At 39.3% G+C, this 23828-nt stretch overlaps 1 protein-coding gene across 2 annotated transcripts in view; it reads right to left on the reverse strand.

The window, feature by feature from the left end:
* Positions 1-23828, reverse strand: part of pof1b (POF1B actin binding protein) — an 82155-nt gene extending 58327 nt beyond the window's left edge. Inside the window, exons 1-5 of one of the 2 annotated variants that reach the window (XM_069893408.1) lie at positions 23494-23828; positions 6582-6674; positions 3659-3781; positions 2760-2873; positions 1004-1120 (exon numbers count right to left, since the gene is read on the reverse strand). In XM_069893408.1, coding sequence (XP_069749509.1) covers positions 1004-1120; positions 2760-2873; positions 3659-3781; positions 6582-6674; positions 23494-23685 — 639 coding nt within the window. In that variant the 5' untranslated portion in view covers positions 23686-23828. The remainder of the gene's footprint in view (positions 1-1003; positions 1121-2759; positions 2874-3658; positions 3782-6581; positions 6675-23493) is intronic. The other variant, XM_069893407.1, reaches the window with a different exon arrangement.

Raw genomic sequence — 23828 nt, forward strand, 5'->3', positions numbered from 1 at the left:
TGCAAATATATTATTTATCTTTACTACGGGCGGGGTTAGGTTCATAGAGCTCTACGGCACTAAAGAGGTATTTTCACCCACCAACTCTGTCATGATCATCGAGTATCCACTTTTGCACATACTTTAAACTAATTTCTCTTACTCTCCACACATTCTACCATTTATCTATGCACAAGGGGCTAATTAACCTATCAATCTGCACATTTGTTGGTCTACAATTGTACAGGATCTTGATGAGGTCACAGAAGAGACCATTTCTGGTTTGCATGCTCTGACAAGGAGATAGTGGACTTGAAATAGGGCACCACACATTCACAATTACTATCTGATGAGCTGCACAAACCTTTCCTAGAGATTAAGAGCATCAGCCGATACTAAACTATCAGGGTAAGAGCTGATCTTACTGAAATGCAGAGGTTTGTGATTTATAGGGCTGATGCTAAAAAAATTTCTTCCTCTAACTGAAGAGTCTAGAAGAGAAGACAATTAAACAATAAGAGTCAATTTTCTTGGAATAAGGCAAGGATCACTACTTCCAACTGCTGTGTTTTTTTTTCCAGATATAATTCAATATTGTTCTGAAAATTATAATTATACATTTTATTCGTCTCACCATCTAGAGTCTGAATGGTCTTCACCAATGTGCTAGCAAAGCACATGACAAGCTCGAGTTGTTTAACTGCATGAATTCAACAATTAAATCTACCTGATACTTCAATTTCATTTGTCTTCAAACTTTACCTTTTAAACAATCTGGACAATACCATTCTCCAAATTATCCTTTTGAAACTGAAGTATAGAAGCCCACTTCCAATATTTCTTTCCAAATTGCAAAATATTAAATAGAAAATTGCTTCAAATGTCTTTTCTTTACACCTTGGATATTTTTTTTGATTTAAAAAAACAAACTTTCTTCTGCAATGTATGGAAACAGTTTAGTTTTTAAGGTATCTAATGATCATTTAGTAAGACAATACATAACTCTCTGAAGTAAATGCATTACCTGGCTCTGATGAGGACTCTGTCGTCCACAGTATTTCACCCGACCTTCAGATTCCTGGGATGTGACAGAGCTTTGTACACTCTGAGACCTGATGTATTCGCTTGGATATCTTACAAACTGCAATGTAAAAAAAAAATCAGCTCAGATTAATTTTTCATTCACAGTCATTTTCAATTAATGCTGAAAGGGCTCAAGACCGAAATGTCAGTCATGTATCTTTGCCTTTGCTACACTGTTTGACCTGCTGAACTTCTCCTGCATTTGGTGTTTCTACTTTAACCACAGTGATTTTCTTCCAGAGATCATCTTTCTCATTAACAAATTTTTTTCTTTTAACTTTGATCTTCAGAATGTTGAAATTTTTAGTATCTAATGAAAATGAATTTGTTGTTCCATTTCAAAACAGAAGCTTAGTCACGGCATTTGTCCAAGAGACTTTTGTTAAAATTCAATCTTAATCATCAACAGAAATTTTTGGTTTGGGTCGGCGATATTAAAACTAAAATTAAGCCATGCTCACCAGATGTGTCAATCACACAAGTCAGCGTTATCATTCACAAACCTGAAGTTAAAAACTTATCTCATAACTCAGTCACCACCTCTAAACCTCCATTGCATACAACACAAGTGGTATCTTCATAAAAATAAATACTGTACATATCAGTGGATAAAATGACCTTCAGCCCAATTTCAACCTGAATTTCATAGTTTTAGCTCATTTCAGTCGTATAAGACAACATGCCAATTTTCTGCTCATCGCCTCAAAATAGCTTCAAGGAATGAGCCCCCCCAACCCCCCCAGCAACAAATCAAACTTTGTTACAACACCCCAATTACCAAGTAACAAATCTCTAAATTAAGCAAGCAAGTGATTACAATAACAGAAAAAAAATACCCAAAATCTTTGCTTCTGTCTGGGAAGATGCCGGATGGAGCTTGGATCCAGCATCAGCTGCAGCCGAAGTCAGTGACAGCAAGTTCATTCTCAACAGGGGGTGCAGCGCTGTCCGCAATGAAGGAGTCGCCTCGGGCTCCCGGGCAGGAATGGGGACCTTGGGTGACGGTGGGGAGGTGATTGGGACTGGCAGCAATGGGGAGGTATCGGGACCGGTGACAGCAGTAGGGAGGTGGTTGGGGACCAGAGGTGGCAATGGGAAGGTGTCGGGGACCGGTGGGGAGGTGGTCAGGGACCGGTGATGAGGTGGCTGGGGACTAGTGGCGGCGGTGAGGAGGTGGTTTGCGACAGCGGTGGCAGTGGGGAGGTGTCGGGACCGGTCCACTTTTCCGGCCAGAATTTTAAGGTCACCGGTTTTTGTTTCTGGCCTACAAGACAACCCCCTCTTTTGGGGTAATTTTTTGGGTGCTTCAAAGGTCATCTTATCTGCCGAAATGTACGGTATTTGTATTCTAAATCCACCTGCAATTACTATATAGGACAAAGGCACAAACAAAGAATTCACATGTACATTTTCCTATGAAATTCTATTCCTTCAACTAAAGAGCATTTCATTTTGTAAAAGCTCTTTCAAAACGTAAATTGAGAATAAAATGCCAAAATCAATCCTGCAAAGTAAAATCCATAATTGTGAAATAGTGCATCCAATCATCTGCCTCCACGTTATTCTATCAACAATGACAACACAAATTAATTATCCAAGCACTAACAACGAAAGGGACAACTATTATTTTTATGGGAATTACAAATGTGAAAAAGTCTTCCTTAAAATTCATTGGAAGGCAGTGTTGTGAACCGTACCTGCACAGGACTTTGCACATTTCTTATCTGACTTTCATTGTATTTGACATTTTCCCATTGGGTTTGCGTATTTCCAATGTTCTGATAGGATTGAAAGTCCTTCGTGTTGTACACCTATAAACAGAGTCAATTGAGAGTTGGGTAATTACCTCAGGGCGTTGATGACTATCAGAGTCTCACAGGATTTATTTTAGAGATAGTTTACATTAATAAACAATTCTAAAAAGTAAATAACATTTATAAAAAATACTTTAAAACACCGAATCACCCAATCAAAAAATTCCTTTTCAATGACAGGGTGTTCCAATTCTAAACTAGGTCTCATAGAGTTAAATTCTCTGGTACAACACTGGAGAGCCCTTGTAAGATCCAACTCCATCACTGGACCATGTTGAGTCCAGTGACAGAGAGATGTAATATTGGCACCAGTGTCTGTCGCTCATCCCAGAGATCAACGTATCGGGGACGTACTTTTATATTAGGGACAGAATGGCAGGGATTCCCTTGGGCACACCAGCTGCATCCAACTTGATTTGAACCATTGGATATGGCTCTGAGTAGACATACTGATTTTGTTCAGACAAAAAAAACTTTCATTTATACTTTACCAGCAAAGCAACTCCAAAATTAATCTTAACAGAGATACAGATTAGCTGCTGGAAACATGATATGGTATATAAAGGCTTCAATTTTACTGAAACTCAGTCCACGAACAGACTCCAAATGAATCACTCTGAAAAAAGGTTAATCTGCCTAGCAATGAGCACACTTATATCTAATAATTCAACTTTGGTGAAATTAATTATTCTATTTTGTTTATTCTTTAATTTCTACAGAATCAAAAAATATCACATTGGCATGGTTAGATAAAATTAATAATTATTTATATTAACTCGTACCTGCATGGAAGGAACTGGATCAACCGTCACGTAGGTTTTATGTACTATGACTTCCGAATCTTTGGGAATATTTATTCCTTTCAAGCTTTGAGCCAGTACATGTTGATGCTGTCTGTTTTGTAGCTGTGTCACAGAGAAATGTCAATTGAGATTTACACAGTTATGAATAAAACCATCTCAGAGTCATATAGAAACACAGCATGGAAATGGGCCATTTGGCCCACTGAGACCAACAAGCAGCCATTCACACTCATCCTATGTGAATTCCACTTCCCCATTAACTCCGCCCAGACTCTACTCCTCACCTGCACACTAGGGGGCAACTTATAGAAGCAATTTAGCTCACCGACATCTTTAGGATATAGGAGGAAACTGGGACACCCAGGAGAAACGACCAGGGTCACAGTGAGAATATGCAACTCCACACAGATAGCATTCAGGATTGAGCCGTGTTGTTGTGAAGCAGCACCGTTACAAATTGTGCCACCCATTTTTTTTCATAAAATACCCACTAATCCTAAACCAATCTCTACCTCCTAAGCATCCAAGGGAAGGTGTTGTCAACCCATACATGCACATAGCATGACACTTCACTTAATTTAAACAAACTTTAATGAAAAAAGATAAACGATAGAAAAAGGTTTCATTGATACTGTGCTGCCATTATCTCTCAAAACACTTCACAGAGGATAGGGTACCCAAATCTTCGCAACCAATAGGAGCTAAAATTGCCTTGCTTCATCCATTTGTGAGAGTTTAAAAACAAACACACTCGTGGTTTTGAATGAATTGATGTCATGGCTCAATGTTCGACTGAAAAGCCTATATTAGTTTTAAAAAAAATTTGGTCTGACTTTAACACATAAGCATGATAAATTCAAAGGCATTCTCTCAAAGTGAAGATGCATCAGAGTGTATTCACATGGCCGAGTTGCCACGGTCTGTCATGATTCTATGTTTACTGATTTCTCGATTGAGGGTTTTAAAGTTCTTTAAGTAAACAAATGTGGTCCACTGTATAATATTTTATTAAAATCAAAGTGCAGTGATGATTCATTGACAGTGTGTCCTAACAATGACCTACAAGTTCTAAAAATGCATCAATAGTCAAATGAATCTAGAAAAAGTCACTGTAAATGTGTGGAAAAGAAAAAGTGTATATCATGGCTATTGCGATTTATGGTGTGAAAAATAAAATATTTAAAAAAAAAAAAAAAAATAGTCAAATGAATCTTGTTGATATTGTTATCTTCATCTGAACTCAGCTCAAGTAGCATGAAACTAGAATTGAAGCCAAAGAGCAGAACAATTTAAAACAGTGGACAGGCTTATAGAAGCAGGTTTGCTGTTTGAGGACGGATTAAACAGATACAGGCTTTAATTTCTTAAACTCAGAACAATAGGTGATCTCTCTGAAATGTTCAAATTTCTTATGGAGCTTGGCAAGCCAGATGCAGAGATAATGTTTTCCCTGCCAAGAGCATTCAGAATCAAAGGCTATTGTCTCATCAAACAAACTCGGGTATCTACAAAAGTGATGAGAAGACATTTCTGGTGAGCAATGAACCTTTCATATTTTCTGCAGGGCTGCAAAGGCACTGTATCTATTGAAAACTGAAATGGATAGTTTATTCAATATTGGTGGAATCAAGGAATAAAGAGTCTGTGCAGTAAGGGGGCACTGAGGTTAAAGGTCAGCCATGATCTTGCTGAAGAGTGGAGTAGACACAAGGGATTGAATGGCCGAGCCATACTCCTTATATTAATGTCTGCATACATGACCTCCTGATCCACTATCTTGTATTCTTATTTAGGAAGAAAGGGGTGGCATGGTTGGCGTAGTGGTTAGTGCAACGCCTTTACAGCGCCCGTGATTGGGTCAAGGGTTCAAATCTCATGTTTGTAAGGAGTTTGAATGTTCTCCCGTGTCTGCCCTGGGGGTTCCAGTTTCTTCCCACCATATAAACATACAGGTGTGAAGGGCAATTGGGTGTAAATTGGGTGGCACAATCTTGTGGGCTGAAATGGCTGTTACTGTGCTCTATGTTTAAATTTAAAAAATAAATAAATTTAAATTAAAAATTAAAAGGTCAAAAATAAGCATCAGGAAATAGGAAGGGGAAAAAGAAATTCAACTTCCTATTTGCTCCTGTTATTTTCTTAAGAAAGAGGAATTTAGAAGGAAAGCCGTGGACTCCAACTTTTCATGTCTGTAAAGTTCAATTATGATTCTTAAATAATTGAACAGGCACAAAGGTTGTTATGAGATGTGCTTAATATAATTTCATATCAATAGGACACAATTTTGATTCTGCATTGACATTAGGATGGTTAATTAATTCTGGATTCCCTTGCAGAATTATTGTCAAGAACGAGACAGCTGATCTACTCATGGGGTTTTTTTGGAAGATGCATGGATGTTTAAACTTTATGTTGCGCATTACACTACTTCAATTTACCAAGAGCTTTTACAACTTTGTAGGTTATGAGACTTAGTCATGTAACAAGGAAGTGACACAATGCCCAGTTCTCTCCTGTGTATAAAGCTTCATGCAATACAAAACTGACCCACATTATTCCATTCGTGTTAGCCTTGGCTCAAATTCTTTTACTTGCCTCAATGCAGTCAGTATAACCATTGTAATTAAATTCAATTGTCAAAAGATTCTACGAGAAGAAATGTCTGGATTTGACAAAAAACAAAAACATGCAAAGGATTTATCTCCTGAATAGATTCTACAAAACTAAAATAAATAGTTACAAGATAGATTTAGCTGCAGTTCGTTGTTGTGCACACAATAATCAGTGAGGCAGAGAGAATAAATCTGCTGCTTTACCATTTTACACCTTGTACAGCAAAATAAATGTGACAAGACAATTACAGGTTCCACCCAGACATGTTTGTAAAACTGCCAATTCATACCTCTGTTGGGCTTGACAGCCCCACTTGCCCAAAGCTATTCGGTAGAAAAGTGTCTTCATTTCCACATAAATATTGTTGCTGATTACTTTGTACCTGCACAGAAAAATCCACCATAATCAAGAGTCAGAAAATTGATGATCAGTAAACTTTACTAGTTCTTTCAAACCCATTCCCTAATTTGATCAATTTTATGGCTAGCAGCAAACAAGTGTAATATCACATTTTTGTTAATTATTACATCCCTGTATTTTATTTTATGGGAGGAAAAGTTATTTTTAAACAAAATCCAAAATATATCATTAAAATAAACCCACATGCAAAACACAAAATGATTCAAAATCATGTGCATAGACAAATGTGGTCCAATTAACTTTGCTGCTTCAAATCAATACATTTCTTTTCCCAGTTTGGTATGTGCAGTGTTTAACAAAGATACAAGATAAAACTTGTCCCATTGTTGCACAATCTTGGTTGATTTAAGTGTGACTCGATTAAAATGTTACCAAGTAAAAACAGAATGTTGAAGAAACTCAGCAGATCAAACAGTGTCCTTTATATAGCAAAGATAAAGATACATTACTGATATTTGGGGCTCGAGCCCTTCATCGACCGCTGAACCCAGAGTTGAACCAGTCCACCAACCTGTAGGAGGTCCCGACACTGATGGCTCCGACTCTCACCTGAGCCCCAACCACCCTTGGGCCAGAGCTTCCCATGCTGACTCCAGCCATGTGGCACCCGTCATAGACTCCTACTGTAGTCCCGATCTCACTGCTAGATCCCACTTACTCATCCCCTTACTCTTCCCTAACCCCCTTCACCTCTCCTTACTCCACCCCAATCTCCCCTTGTCCCCCTCTTCTCTAATCCTAACTCTCAGACCTCATCTCCCATCCCCTTTCTCTGGTTACCCCTTAATCTTCCTCCTCCTTCTCCCCTCCCTAATCTCCCACACCCCCACCTCCCCTCTAACCCACACCCCCACCTCCCCTCTAACCCACACCCCCCTCCTCCTTCTCCCCTCCCTAATCTCCCACACCCCCACCTTCCCTCTGACCCACACCCTCCTCCTCCTTCTCCCTCCCCTAATCTCTCACACCCCCACCTCCCCTCTGACCTCTCCCACATCCCCAACCTTAAAGAGTTCCATGAACACCACATTGCCGAACTATTCTTCTGTTGCCTCCACCACTGGGCTTACTTCCATGACCGTGACTCTCCACTCCCCATCCAAGATCCTTTCTCCCACTTTACGTCTTCTTCCTCCTCCTGGACACCTCATCCTGGCCAACTGCCCACTCTGGACCTTTTCCCAACTGCCTCCAAGACATCAACCACCTCAACTTCTCCACCCCCTCCCTTGTATTCTAATTTTACTTCCTCTGAACACTCCTCCCTCCACTCTCCTCAACGACCATCAAACCCACAGACAAAGGAGCTGCTGTTGTGGTCTGGTGCATTGATCTTTACATTGCTTAGGGCAGACGACAGCTCTCAGACACCTCCTCCTATCTACCCCTCTCACAGGGCCCCACCACTGTGCATCAAGCCACCGTCTTCAACACCATCTCCAACCTCATCACCTCTGGTCACTTCCCTGTCACAGTTGCCAACCTCATTGCCTCCTATCCCCATACTGCTTGTTTGTACCTAAGATACACAAACCCAACCATCTGGGTAGACCAAACTAGTTTCATCTTCCTTGACTCTATCTTTTCTCCCCTGGTCCAATCCCTCCCCACCTACATCTGCGATACCTCACATGCTTTCCATATCTTCAATGACTTCAGCTTCCCCAAATCGGACTGCCTCATCTTTACGAAGGATGTCCAATCCCTTTATACCTCCATTCCCCAGACTGAACATCTTAAAGTACTTTGCTTCTTTCTGGACCAGAAATACAAGTCACCCTCTTCCACCACCCTTCTATGCCTGGCAGAACTTGTCCTCACTTTAAACAACTTCTTTTTCCAAATCAAAGGAGTAGCCATGGGTCCCAACTATACCTGCCTGTTTGTGGAGCAATCCATGCTGTAAGCCTACACAGGCAAGACCCCTCAACTCTGTCCAAATACACCCATGTGACCAATTAACCCCAAACATATTTGGAATTTTGTATACCTATATTCAAGGTAATACTGCAAATGTTCAATACAGTAACACCCCAGTATCCAGCATTTATGGGGATTGGGAGATGCCGGCAAAGTGAATTTTCCAGTTGCTTGAGATTACGCGTTGCATGAAGGCGAGATGCGCTAATTTTTAACATCCATACTTTTAACTATTTTTCCCAATTGTTTTCCTGGTTGCTTGAGGCTTCCAATTGCTTGAATTCCCAAAAACAGGGGTTTTTATTGTATGCAATTGAGAATCACTTCCTTTTTCTGGAATGAAATGGAGGAAGTACATGTCGGGTTACTTCACATTATAATGGGAATATTATTAGACTTTGGGACTCAAGTCATCCTTGATGTGATTTCTGTCTGTGGTGCCATATTCGGAAGCAAACTTGCTTGAGGAGGTTTGCTATTCAAATTGCTACAGGACCCTTTGGCTGTATGTGAGCATAATAATCCAATGTGATAAAAAAAAGTACAATTAGAGAGTTTCTTAAACACCTTTTGAGCCCTGAGGAAGTGAAACAGCGGATTTCAATTTTTAAAAATATGATCTCAATCATTTTGTTGGCAAATGGAGCCGTGGAACAGACCAAACATGAAAATGATGAGATGACTGATCAGTTAAATCTGTCAAGATGGTTGAGGATAAATTTCACGTAGAAGACTGGAGATGGAAAGGTCCTATTGGATCAGAACTGGTAGAAGAGGCCTTACACTGCAAATAAGTTATTTCGACAAAGCCAAGTGGGCATTTACTGAAAGCTGTTTTTTGTGCCTTTAGTATAGAAAGGTGTTTCATGGAAGTGCAATCGAACAGTCTGATGTTATAGATAGGTTTTAACTGAATTGACTAAACTTTGGTCAGAAGTTGAATTGAAGTAGAAACATTACAGAATTAGCTTTTGAAACTTCAAAGTACATATATTGTTTCATTTTTGAATTATGTTGATTGTCTTCCCAAAAGTTTAAATATTGCTTGGTCTTGTTCACTCAGAATGAAAAGGCAACTGCAAACAATAGGGAAATGACAAATGGTCAAATGTATGGCATCATAAGTAGCAACGTGATCAAACCCCATATAAATAATAGACCGACATTATGTAGCCAACTTCCTACATTGCCAAGAGCAAGTCAAATCATTGTTGAAAATTCTTCATGTATCAAGTGGTTTTATTTAGAATCAAACAGCAGCTTGGCTTTTGCAGAATGAAGATCAACCAAGAATTATGACACCATAAAACAAATATTCAGAACCAACAGATCATTATGCTCTTTGTTGAACGCTGGATTATCAACATAATGGCTGGCACCAACATTACAATTTCAGTTCATTCCTTCATTCAGATTTCTGGACATCTAAGACAGGGAAGGTTGGATGTGTACATGGTGGTGAGGGGGTTGGAGGGTAATTGGCAGTGAGCGTGAGGTTTGAGCTAGTGGAGTTGTTCGAGTGAACCGGTATGGACTCGAAAGGCCAGCATGGCCTGTTTCTGCGCCGTAAATGGTTATATGGTTATTGAAGGAGGACTGACAGAAAGTGCTTCAAGTTTCATTTTCTATTTTCCATCTTGAAATCTTATCAAGGCACTCAATAGTACATTGCAATGTTTAGTCATTCAGCCTGCCCTGCCGGACATGACTTCCTGTTCTGCATTTGGCAACTCCCGCATTCTTTTGTCTATGTTTTTGCTGTCCAACTACCTCCAATGACAAAATAACATTGTTCACAGCTTATCCCCAAGGTCACCCCTGTTTTCAGCCTATCTGAACCATCCTTCCTTCCTCACCTTATTTGCATTTAAACAAGATTTTATCTCCTACAGTTCCAATAAAGGGTCTTCAACCTGAAAGGTTGACTGTTTCTCTTCCAACAGATAGTCTAACCTGTTGAGTCGGCATTTTAAAAAAAAAATCAGCATGGAAGGTGAATGATTGGAGAAAATAATAAAGGGTCATGTGACAGAAAATCCCAATAAATTTTCACAAAAAAAGTCTAAATGTATTACAAAAAAAACTCTTTAATACAATTAAACACTAATGATGACTTGATTTTAAAAGACATGGTTTCCAAATGATTTTGATTTGAAAAAGCTTGGTCAAAAGTGTTTACAATGAACTAATTTAAGTACTTGTAAAAGGTAATGGCTAGAGATCACTTCTTGTTGACTTTCAGAAAACGATGGGGTATTACTTTGAATCTGACTGTCATGGTTTCAGAAAGATGTGAAAGTACTAGAGAGGTTCTGGAAAAAGACGACTATTTTTATTGGAATAAGGAGAGATAGCTTTCAGACGAGATGAGAGGTAGGTACAGATTTTCGAGGAGGAAGCGGATGAGATTTGATGGAAGGGAGGTTTGGACAGAGCGGTTGGTGGAAGCATGTCCCCTTTGGTGCAAGGGTCAAGAGCTCTGGTCATAAAATCAAGAAGGGAATGAAGAGTGACACAAGGATGAAACTGTTTTATGCAGAACGTGATTGGAATCTCAACCTGCAGATGTAATGGAGGCATTGTGGTGTTCAAGAGCGCATTGAATAATATTTCATGATGAGAAAACCTTGGAGCATGAGAGTGGCTTCGATAGACAACCAGCATGGATGTGATGGGCTGAATGATCTGCGCTGTAACAATTCTATGATGTCAGCAGCTCCCTGCTCTGTATAAGGGAACTGGAAAACATTACTAATGATAAAATGTTAATGAATGACAATGTTCACGAGACATAATGTTGACAATTTCATGCCCCCCCACCTCACCGCAGATGCTGCTCAAGCTGTTGAGTTCCTCCAGCAGATTGTCCTTTGTTCCAGATTCCAACATCTGTAGCCTTGGATCCGCTTCTTAAGGGTCCCTGATGTTTCAATGATTTGTGAACACTCTCCTCCTGCCCCACTTTCAGAGTAGCATCCTTTAAAGTTGTCTCTCCTCATTCTTCCTAACATTTTACCACATTAAACATCATCTGCTATGCATCTACCCATTCCATCAGCCTATTATTATCCTGCTGCAGCTTGGCACTATTCTCTCCACAGTTTTCAATGCCACCAGGTTCTGGGATATCCACAGACTTAGACATTGTGATTTATCTGCAAGTCTAGGTATCAATGAAAATGAAAAATGAAATGCTCCTTGCATCAATCCCTGTCGAATACCAAAATTCACTTCCCTCCAGTCTCAAAAATAACCATCAGCCACAATCGACCCGTTTCTTATCCAGATTAATCTATTTAAGTAACTCTTTCAGCTTTAATGACTGTTATGACTCTGATCCAATGTGCCCAACAGGGTGTCCACTGAGATAGAGGTGCAAAGGCAGCAGTCTGTTAACTTCCTTCTATTTATAATTTTTCTCTTTTAAATGATTTTTTAAAAATATATACAAAGTACAATTCAGTAAAATGATATAAACCATTACACAGAATAAATAAGACATTCTGTATAACACTAACAAAAATTGTAAATCATCTGTAATTCTTTTCTTTATAATATTTTAGATCTTATTTAAAGCATTAACAATTGAACATTTCAATTATACAATAGCCCAAATATATTTAAGAAATTATCTCAAAATATGAACACTCCAAAGCACATTCTTATTAATCTATCAAAACATAATAGTTAAAAACAAACAATCAAGGGGGAAAAAAAAGAAATTATAATTTCTTATCAAGGAAGTTAAATAATTTCCCTTATTTAAAAAAAGGATTGACAATTCTCTACCCTCTTCTTCTCCTTCTATAATGTAATCAATATTTACAATTCTCAATTAAACAAAATAATTATCTATTGTATTATCAAAGAAAAAAAAACCTCCTTCCTTATTCTCTCATACAACAAAGTTGGATGATGTGATTTATTTAACACACCCTGTCTGACTTGGGCCAGCAACTACTGCTCCAGGCAAATTAATGCCCACATTTGAGTCAACTCCCACAATTCATCCATAAATTCATCACAGCTTTGTTCAGCTAAGGCCGTTCAGAAGGCTACTGGAAGTGTAAAGCAATTTTCTCTAAAAGAATGACCCATTTAAAATGTCAAAAACTGAGATAAATTCATTTCTATTGAAATGGTTAATGCATTTTAAACAGTTCAGTCTTTGTTATTGTTTGAAATTCCACTCTAAACTGGAATAAACTTCACTTTTAAAAAATTTTCACCTGTTAATCTTCAATTAAAAATGGTCTTCAATATGAGGCTGAACCTCAGCTTGCAAACTCTGTGATCATTTTTAAAAAGCAAACTGTCAGCTTCTCAGAAACAGAGGAATTTGAAGAGCATACTTGCCTTTTCTGTGTCTCACATTCACAGGTGTGTCTGGGAAGCATAACCCAAGAGACATTTGTTGTGGGCTTTGTGTGGCATGTCAACACTTGCCAGGAACTTGTGACAGTTTAAAATACTTGAAGATCAGCATGTAAAAACTGATATATTTATATTAAATGCAATAAAAATTACCAAAAAAATTAAAAACAAAATTAAATATGAGCAATCTTTAAAAACTGCAGTCCACTTTATTTTAACAATCCTACAATAACTCTTCAAATAAATGAGTTATGGGTCATGCCACAGGATGCAAGAGATTTCCCACAAAGGGCAGCACGGTTGGTGTTAGCAGTTAGCACTGGTGATCTGGACTTGGGTTCAAATCCCACACTGTCTGTAAGGAGTTTGTGTCTGTGTGGGTTATCCCTGGGGGGCTCCAGATTCCTCCCACCATTTGAAGTGTACTGGGGTAAAAGTTAATTGGGTGTAAATTGGGCACCACAAACTTGTATAGGCTGAAATGGCCTGTTACCCTGCTCTATGTCTACATTTCCATTCCTTTACAATGAAGAGGAACGGTCCACTAGAAAAGTCAATATATAGAAAAAGACAGATACCAAACTTGCTCTGATTTATCATAATTGTTGTTCGTATTTTCTTTGTCTAAGCAAAAGTTGTCATTATTTTATGTCTATACTGATAGAAAAAAATCAAAACGGTTCCTAATATGATAAAATTGCGGCAATATTTGTATTGAAAGAATATTCTTTCCATTACATACACTACAAACACAAGGGTCACCTCTCTTCTTCTATTCCTCCAAAGTACATCCAATTTGGTGTGCAAAATAGAACGAAAAATAGCCCCAGACTCATTACTTGATTACATTTGCTTTCGACTTCACATCCAGCGTTCCCCAATCATATCACTTTGTTCAATGCTCTTACAATGAAAATTAAACCAAAGAAGAGGTACAAGGACTGCCTAAAGAAATCTCTTGGTGCCTGCCCCATTGACCACCGCCAGTGGGCTGATATTGCCTCAAACCGTGCATCTTGGCGCCTCACAGTTCGGCGGTCAGCAACCTCCTTTGAAGAAGACCGCAGAGCCCACCTCACTGACAAAAGACAAAGGAGGAAAAACCCAACACCCAACCCCAACCAACCAATTTTCCCCTGCAACCGCTGCAACCGTGTCTGCCTGTCCCGCATCGGACTTGTCAGCCACAAACGAGCCTGCAGCTGACGTGGACATTACCCCTCCATAAATCTTCGTCCGCGAAGCCAAGCCAAAGAAACTAATTCAGAGAAGAAGCACTGTGGGGCTCTAAAGTTTTTCAATACTCTGACTTCAGCCGTGGTGTCAGAGAATTAAAATGTGCCTGTCGTACCCTTGAATATAAAAAGAGAGATAAACAATGCCTTCAAGCCGCAGAAGTAATTACAGCCAGTTAGGCATATATTTTGGCATTTTGGTGGGGAAATTATTGGAATCATTCACAAAACCCAGATAAATCTCAAGAGGACATGAAAAGAACTTTTCAAATTATATTAAATTAGTTTATGATTAACTTAATATTCCAGAAAGATGGATTTGGTTAGGACAAGTGGGTCAATTGCAGGAAAGTATTAACTTTCCCACAACTGCTTGCTTAAGAGGGAAAACAATAAGCCCTCACATCCCCTGGAGACTCTGTTCTGCAGCTTCTGAGTCTTACCAGAAAAAAAACCTTCAAGAGGATGAATCCTCAGAAAGTATTTGACCCAATTGCATTCTCAAAATCTGTGAAGATCACTGTCTGCAGTTGTTGCAGACACTCAATCATTTCAAACATTTTTCTTGCATTAACAGTAAATGTGAATATTTGTTCTCTCTTTCCATACTGGGATAACCTAATGTACATTACTGTTGTTTTCTTTCCACTCAAGTACATGTTTGGCTGCAGCAAATAAGAACTTTGGTACACATGTGCATTGTACATGTGTATGACGATAAACTCATTATTATATTTGCACTTAAACCAGAGATGCACAATACAGAACCAGGCAAAAGAAAATAAAACACATGCCAGAAGTGGATTCAACCCACAAATCATTAAGGGTTAAAAATCAGCAAGTTTAGTAAGAAGGACAAACATATATTTTCTTTTATCAGCCAAGGCAAAGATTCCATACAGATTCCACCATGCACGAGGTTCTTGCTTTTCATTTTCACTGTGCCACACTAGTTAAAGCACAGCGTGAGTATTACATTTAATTCTAATTACTACAAAATGGGCAAGATACAAATTGTACCTTAAGAGAAAGTTTATACAGATGTTATCAGGACTGGAAAATTAGGGGTTTGCTAAGAAGAGGGTTGTTATTTGGACAAAAGGGGATGAGAGACATTTTCATTTTGGTGTACAGTGCATGGACAAGCATAGGTAAACAGGATTGAGCTTGTGAGAGATGGGAAAATTGACCTAAAATTATGAACATGGAAGAAACTAAAGTTCATCAGTAAAATGGCTGAAACCAGTTCAAACAGGATAAGTTTGGGGCTTAGGATGCAGGAAAGCAGAGTCAGCACGATTAACATAAGAATCTTCTATCCTTTGTGACAAGACCATAGGACTAAGATAAGGAATGGTAAGGTACAATAGAATGTAGGAAGTTGAGGTAGTCTGGATCAGATAAGGGTCTCCTAGCCCTGGACAGAAGTACCAAGTCATACATTTCTAATTAGCTAACCATACACAGATTTATACATATGAAATTAGCCAACCCTAGATAGAATGAGTCAACTCTGCATATCAAGAGACTGTAGCCCAGAGAATCAGGAAGGTGTGAATAAGGACAATGACATGATGGGACACCCACAGGATACCCCCTGGTCCTCCAAGTGTACTGAAACTGCACGTAGGCAGGAAGAATTACCTATGCCAAACCCATCCAGGGGGCAGAAGAATGTAAGGGGGAGGGCATTCTGATACTGAAATTGACTGTATAAAAGTTGGGTGAGCCCCAGTATGTGTGTGTATTCCCAGGGTAAGGGGAAGCACCCAACTTTGCATTGTTGTAGTAATAAATGTTCTTTGTTCTCAATTTTTGTCTCGAGCAATTTCTTTAAAGGTACTTTAATTCCTAACAAGCTAGATGGCACAGTTCATGCACAATACTATTGGAGCGGCAGTGACCTGGGTTCAAATTCAACACTGACAACTGTAATGAGTTTGTATGTTCTATCCGTGACCTACATGGATTTCCTCCAGGTGCTCCCACCTCCAAAACGTATGGAGTTTGTACACTAATTTGGGCAGCATGAGTTTGTTGGCTGGAAGTGCCTGTTAACATGCAGTAACTCTAAAATTTGAAAAAAAAAAGTCATTGAAAAGCAAAAGTAACTGGTAAAAGGATTAGAGGAGAGGTGCAGAGAGCAGTAGAGGTCTGAAATTCACTGCATGAGTGGTGCCGGGAAAAAAAAATCCTCATCACAATTAGAAGGTGCTTGGATGCGTACGGAAGACATGCAGAGCCTAGAGACTAAAAGCATAAAGGCCTCCTTCTATTGTTGTTAAGTTTCAATGATTCCATGAATAAGCAGGCTGTACTTTCAAGTGATTTACCAAAGCCGATGGTGTCTTTGCATCCAATGTACTGGCTCCATATGAAAAGTATTTCCTTGTTTTGGACTTGGATTTGGCTTTTTCCAGTTCATTCTTGCTTTTATTGTGGCTGATCAACATGAAGCAACTGCCGTTTCTTTAGCAATAACAACATTGAGAAAATCATTACTACTAACTCCACAGGTTTTCTTTCACAATCTGGAATAAAGGCCCTCCTCTTCCCTTCAACACATGAGATAGTGAGAAATTTAACATTCTTCGGCTTGGCAGTGCAGTAAATATTCACCCTTAACCTCACCAACCCCCCAAAAAACCTCCAAATAATATTTGTCCACAAATTAATTAGGAGATTACTTTCCTTTTTGAAATAAATTCCAGGTAAGTTTTGATGTCAAATGGGTGTTTGTTTTTTTAGGTGTAATCTGGATCTGGGCCCTTTAAGAACAGTATTTTTGCACAGAAATACATAGCAAATATTTGTTTTTGCTTAACAATAATTGTAAAGCAATGATTATGGAACAGGAATGCAGTTAAGTGATTTATGCCTCCATTACTTTCATCAGTAGTTTTAAATAGTTAATCACAACATTATGATTGCAGACCACAATGTTTCAAGGCAGCTTCCAAATACAACTTTTTTCTCACCTGAATAATTCACAAATCAGAGCAAGGACTCACCAGGAAGAGGGAAGGAAGGGAGGGAAAAGAGGGACAGAGAAGGCATGGGAAAAGACCAGAAGTGCAAAAAAAAGAGGAAAATAAATAAGGAAAAAGAAAATCAGGAAAATGGTTGCATAAATCTAAAGGATAAGAGCAAGGGAACATAGAAAGCCAAATAGGAAGGAAAACAAGGTGAGAAAATGGAGAAAAGGATAGAGAAAGAAAATACATTTAAGGGATAATTCCACAAGGACATTAAAAGACAGAAAAAATAATACAGCGGGATCTTGTGTCAAAATAAAAGATAGGGGTTTCATTGTCCGCCTCCATTCCCAATCATTAGCTTTGATGTTGCTGCTAATGTGCTTTCAGTGAATTCATTTGCTTTTGGATACACCCTTAAGTCCTACTTCACTCAATATGCAATTAAACCATTTCAACATTTGAAGTAGTGTCAATACTTGTTTAAGAGCTGAAAGGTGTGCTTAAAATATATCAGCGAATAGTCCATGCCGGAATAAATTTAAAAAAATCAGGAAATAATCATTCTAATCTGCAATTGCATTCATGTTTTTTCCACGAAATGGATGTGAGTTCTTGTCAATTGAAGAACCTATTAGGTAAAGATTTTACAGATTAGCAGAAGTTATGAATTGCTTTCATTGAAACCTCTTTTGTGAAAAAATGTTGACACTTCATATTGGAAATTCCTGGCTTGTAAATTCTTCTCAATTCCTCCCCATCTGTTTACTCAAACAAGGCTAAGGGTGTGAAGCCTATTGTTCTCTGTTTTCTCACCTATATGTATTTTTTTTACTTACTGTGGTCTGCCTGTAACAAACCCACAATCCACTAGTGCAGGGGAATTCTGAAGAACTCAAGCTCCTTCCCAGACTGAGAATTTTATTTTTGTGGGAATTTTTTTTGTGTGTAAAATTTAAAACTTAATTTTACTAATTTATTAAACCAATATTATTTGTCTTTGCCATGTCACAACAGAGTACCAATAACCAACCCAAGGACCACAAGTTGAGAAATAATGGTCTAAGGAATTTTCTAATCAATGCTTCTACTGCAAGTAGCAAATTCATAACCAAATTCTCATGATTTTACCACAGAAATCTAATGAAAATAAATGAGGCAAGTAATGTATATTCAAAGCCCTTGACCCATAAAATGGCTATAATGCACAGCGACTAGTAATAGGACAGACTGTACCCTCTGCCCAACCAATCGGCACTGCTAAGTTCACATCTTCACTCCCATCTTGAGCTGACCCTTAAAGCAGACTTTCATTTGTTTAGACATGGAAATGAGAGATAAAGAACCATCAAATAATCTCTTCAACAAGCTCAGAGGTCTCAGAACCACTTCCCGATGCTGCACTAACACTGCGGTAGCTGCTGAGGGTCCTGAAAGTCCATCGAAAGCTCTGACCTCCCATCCACTGAAGACATCAGGCAGGCAGCCAACATCATAAAAGACTCCCGTCATCTTGGTCACAACCTCTTCTCTCTGCTACCTTTGGGTGAAGCTACAGAGCCTGAAGAGCAACACCTTATTGTTCAAGAACAGTTTATTTCCAGCAAGTATCAAGCACTTGAACATCCCTTGTTGCATTAATCACGGACTGCTCCAACACCACAAGAGGATCGTCTTCACTAATGCCACCTTCGTTTTTTTTTGCACTATGGTATAAAGCACAATTATCTATCTAGCTTTTGTAATTATTATCTCTTGTTCAATTTAAATTAACATATACTGATGCAATTGGTTTTTTAATTCAATCTTTTGAATTGGTTTTAACATCTGCAAAATACATAGGTACATATGGTAATAATAATAATAAGGTAAATGAATATTGAGTTACACACATTAAATAACAATGAACATGGTACATGTGACCCCATGTTATTACACGTAAAAAAACGAAAAGAGAGAAAAAAAAATTCCTAAACTAAGAATTAAACCCCACCCTATGAGGATTGTTGTCCAAGTTGAAAATTCCATTACTAATAAAAATAACTATGGGATCATGAGGGAAAAAAACAAAGATAGTAATTGTTTTTTTTAATGATATACTTGTTGAGCTGCCACAAAGAATATTAGTTTAGATCTACAATGCATAGAGATATGATTTTACCTGAAATGACATTTGAGACTTTTCTTATTGAAGGTACCAGAGAAGGGTTGTATTTCATCTATGTATCAAATATTACAGGATGGTATGGATAAAAAGGGTTGGGATAGATCTAAAAGTAAATAGGAAGCGGATACTGGTTTTAATTTTTCCGAAGATGATTGGTTAGATATTTGTTATGATAGTGTAACTAGATTGATAAATGCTCGTTATGCAATGATTAACTATAATTTTTTACATCAATTATATTTAACACCTGAAAAATTAAAAAAAGTATATTTTTCATGAATCAGACTTGTGTTTTAGATGTGGTGATACAGTTGGAACTTTTTTTCATGCCGTTTGGTCATGTATACATATACAATTTTTTTGGAAGAAAATTCAATTGTTTTTGGAATATCTGTATAAGATTAAAATAGTTTTAGATCCAACAGTATTTTTATTGGGCAGTTTGCAACCCTTGAAAAGCTTGGGATTAGGTAAGTTTCAGCTTGCTTTTGTACATTTAGCTTTATCCATAGCAAAAAAATGTATTCCTAGTACGTGGAAAGATACAAATATGACTGATATTAATAGATTTCATAATGAGATGAAATATTGTTTAATAATGGAAAAAAATCACATATGTTTCACATGATAATTATAATTTTTAAATTAATAAGTGGTTGTTATATTCAGAATATTTACATTTCAATTTATATTGATTAGATCTTAATATGTATATTTAATTTTTCTTTAATATTTTTTCTTTTTTCTTTCTTTATGGCTCTCCTTAGGAGAGTTGGCTGAAGTGGGGGGGGGGGGTTCTTTTCTTTTCTTTTTTTATTTATAAAAAATAACGTTCATGTTTATGGTTAATTGTTGTATATGTCATATATTATTTGTTTTTTGAACTAATAAATAAAGTTTTAAAAAGATGTACAATGCATATGGCAATAGCGCGCATTATCATCTCACTTGCACAAATTACTTTTGCTGCAACTAATGATGTAGGAACACAGTGACCAGAACATAGAGGATATCCAGATTACAATGAAGCCAAGGAACTATTCCCATTAATTCATTGGACTGGAATTCAAATTGTTGCTGCATTGTTTTTTATTTAAAAATAGCAAGCTCATGACTAAATCCTCGTGACCTACCAACATCTTGTACTTTTCTACCATCCATAACAATAACAAGCCAAGGCACTTCACAAATGAGGCAGCTAATACAAATATAGAGGAATTCCTAGCTCAAGAAAGCAATGCATTTGAAAGTCCCTCAGGATCAAGAATGACCAGATTCTGAGTTACTGATGAGGCCCACATGGAACATGCAGACCCTGCATGTTTGGCCAAGGAGATGCTTAAAGGGAAGTGGTGAGTAGTTTAGGGGTTGATGCACTCCTTCAATCAGCTATTCTCAACTTTCCATTATGCGGGCTTGAGGTTCTTGGCATCATCTCGATCAGTGGTTTTCAAACTTTTTCTTTCCACTCACATATCACCATAAGTAATCCCTATGCCATAGGTGCTCTGTGAATAGTAAGGGATTACTTAAGGTGATATGTGAATGGGGGAAAAAGGTTGAGAATCACCGCTCTAGACCCAATTGTTACTGAAATATTTTGCTTGAGAAAAATTGTCATTGCTCCATTTCCTTTGGAGCTATGAAACCGTGCACACACATCAATTAGGTACGATTAAAATAATGGCTTTCAAACATTTTCTTTCCACTCACATACCACCAAGTTTGAAAACCACTGATCTAAACAATCCTACTCCATTTTCGACAACCATAGCCCAAGGATTCCTACAAGTCATGGGAAAATGTTAAACATTTTCAGAATGCTTTGATGGTGTTCTTGAACTTTTTCTTCTGTCTCTATGGCAATGTTTAGCCATGTCAGAACTAATGATCTGATGTGCATACACAGTTGCAAGGTGGGGAGTTGCAACAGGAAGCCTGAGTGCATCAAGATCTCGCAAATCAATGAAAAGTTATAATCAAACATGTTAAGTGACAAATATTGATCAATCCAGAAGGAAAACTCACATATTCTTGAAATGGTAGGATGAGAAATTTCACATCAAAAAGTGCAAAAGGGGTGGAATGGTCAGCGTAGCAGTTAGCGCAATGCTGTTACAGAGCCAGCGATCGGGACCTGGGTGTGAATCCCATTATGTCTGTAATGAGTTTATACGTTCTGAATGGGTTCCCTCCAACCTTTCAATCTTCATCTCAATGGAGTTCCAGCCAAGATCAAACTTGAAAGTCAAATAAAAGATCATCAAGACTGATAAACTTTTAGGAGAAATTTCAAAGATCTGGAAGAAATATCAAGTGAAAGGTATCCTTATGTGAACATGAGCTGGTAGTACTCAGGACTTGATGGGCAGTGTTTACCTGGTTCTCCCTGCCTTTGCAAAAGACACCACTTTTGCAGAAGACCAGGGATGTTCTCCTGTATTGTGGTCAATATTAAACCTCGAACAACACCTGCTGCACATTATCTCAACATGGTCCCCTTGCTATGAGCAGTACCTAATCATGTACTCAACTGGCTGCAGCATTTATTTCCTGTATTACAAGTTTATCTCATTGAAACTACCAAAGCAGTTCTAAGATGCATGGGGAGACCCAAAGATCCTGAGAGGAATTGTTTAAATTCAGCTCCTCTTATCTATCTTTCACAAAATCTCCCTTCCACATGCTGCCACAGCAATAAAAAACAAAAATCTTTTGTCATCTGCTTTGTTTTGTCCCAGTGCTGTCATTTTGCTGCAGTTGCTTAAGAATAAAGATCTGTCTATTCTGCTTCAGTAATCAATCAAAACAACCCCCCCTCCCCACCAAAGGCTAACACCTCACTGTGACTCTTCCTCCATTCACTCCAACTCAATCTAAATTGTATCCAATCTTCTCAAGCATCAAGCAGCAGAAATGGGCTGGAAATGATCCCAAGATCTTCCACCTGCCAATAAACAGAGGAAAATCTCTTCCTTTCAAACAGATAAGGAAGGAGATGGATGCTTAATCTTGAAAATATGTATACACAGGCTGGCTAATGACAGGCACTAAAATAGAAATGGAAATTATAACGTCAATCACGCAAACTTTCCCCTGTGATATCATTGTTAGTACATCATAAGGTTTTACTGTTCAAATGCCTCACTGAATCCAGCCATGGGCAATTTTGGAAGTGGGCATATCAGTTGGTCTCAAGGCATTACAGTAATTTAATTCGAACTGGTGGTGGTGGTGCACCTTACCCACCGTGAGGCGACAGCAAGCAAGACTTTCAGGGCCTCTGTAAATTTTACTTGCGTGTATGACAATAAACTGCCACATCTCAAATGGCACATTATTTGCTGAGGAAACTGTAGAAGTGGGGACGCGAAGAAGAATTTGGGGGAAGGAGAAACGGACAAAAGAGGAATTTGGCAAGGAAAGATAAAAGAGAAATTGGAGGTGAAGTTTTTGTTTTAAAATAAAAAAGGCTGCTGGAAGTGAAATTCAAATCGCCATTTATGCTCGTAGGCAACATAAAACCAGCTGCTGTGCGCAGTTTGAGGGGGCAGGGGCAGGGGCAGGGGCAGGGGCAGGGGCAGGGGCAGGGGCAGGGGCAGGGGCAGGGGCAGGGGCAGGGGCAGGGGCAGGGGCAGGGGCAGGGGCAGGGGCAGGGGCAGGGGCAGGGGCAGGGGCAGGGGCAGGGGCAGGGGCAGGGGCTGGGGCAGGGGCTGGGGCAGGGACTGGGGCAGGGACTGGGGCAGGGACTGGGGCAGGGACTGGGGCAGGGACTGGGGCAGGGACTGGGGCAGGGACTGGGGCAGGGACTGGGGCAGGGACTGGGGCAGGGACTGGGGCAGGGACTGGGGCAGGGACTGGGGCAGGGACTGGGGCAGGGACTGGGGCAGGGACTGGGGCAGGGACTGGGGCAGGGGCAGCACTCACGCAGGAAAGCTGATTCCATCGCCAGTCTTACTTTGAGCCACATAGTTTCTAAAAGTTCGCAATAGACTCCAATTTACCGATCACTCAAAATTCTTCGAGCATCGACACAGCAGAACGCGGTGCCGATCGATTGGAAACTGACTTCACTGAAACAAACCCCCTCAATATCAGCACTTGGCTCACCCGCTCAAAGGTGTGCGGACTGGATCCCTGTCGGAACACCCTGGTGATGGTGGCGGTGGGACTGGCCACGCCACGGTTCTGTTTCTGCTCCTGGATGAACACGGGGTTGGGGGAGACGCAGCGCTCGATACTCCCGTAGTACGAGCTTTCCGAGACGGTGGATGAACTCTCCGGCCGCAGTCGCGATGACATGTTGGGCAACAGGCGGCCGAAAACCTCGGCCGGCCGGCGGAAACGATGCAAGAAAACAGGCAACGCCGACGGAGCGGAGCCAAATCCAGCTGAGACACGCCTTGGCTGGACTCGGAGAGGGGCCGAGCCCAGCTGAGACACGC

This window comes from Narcine bancroftii, chromosome 8 (assembly GCF_036971445.1).
Source record: "Narcine bancroftii isolate sNarBan1 chromosome 8, sNarBan1.hap1, whole genome shotgun sequence".
NCBI lineage: Eukaryota > Metazoa > Chordata > Chondrichthyes > Torpediniformes > Narcinidae > Narcine > Narcine bancroftii.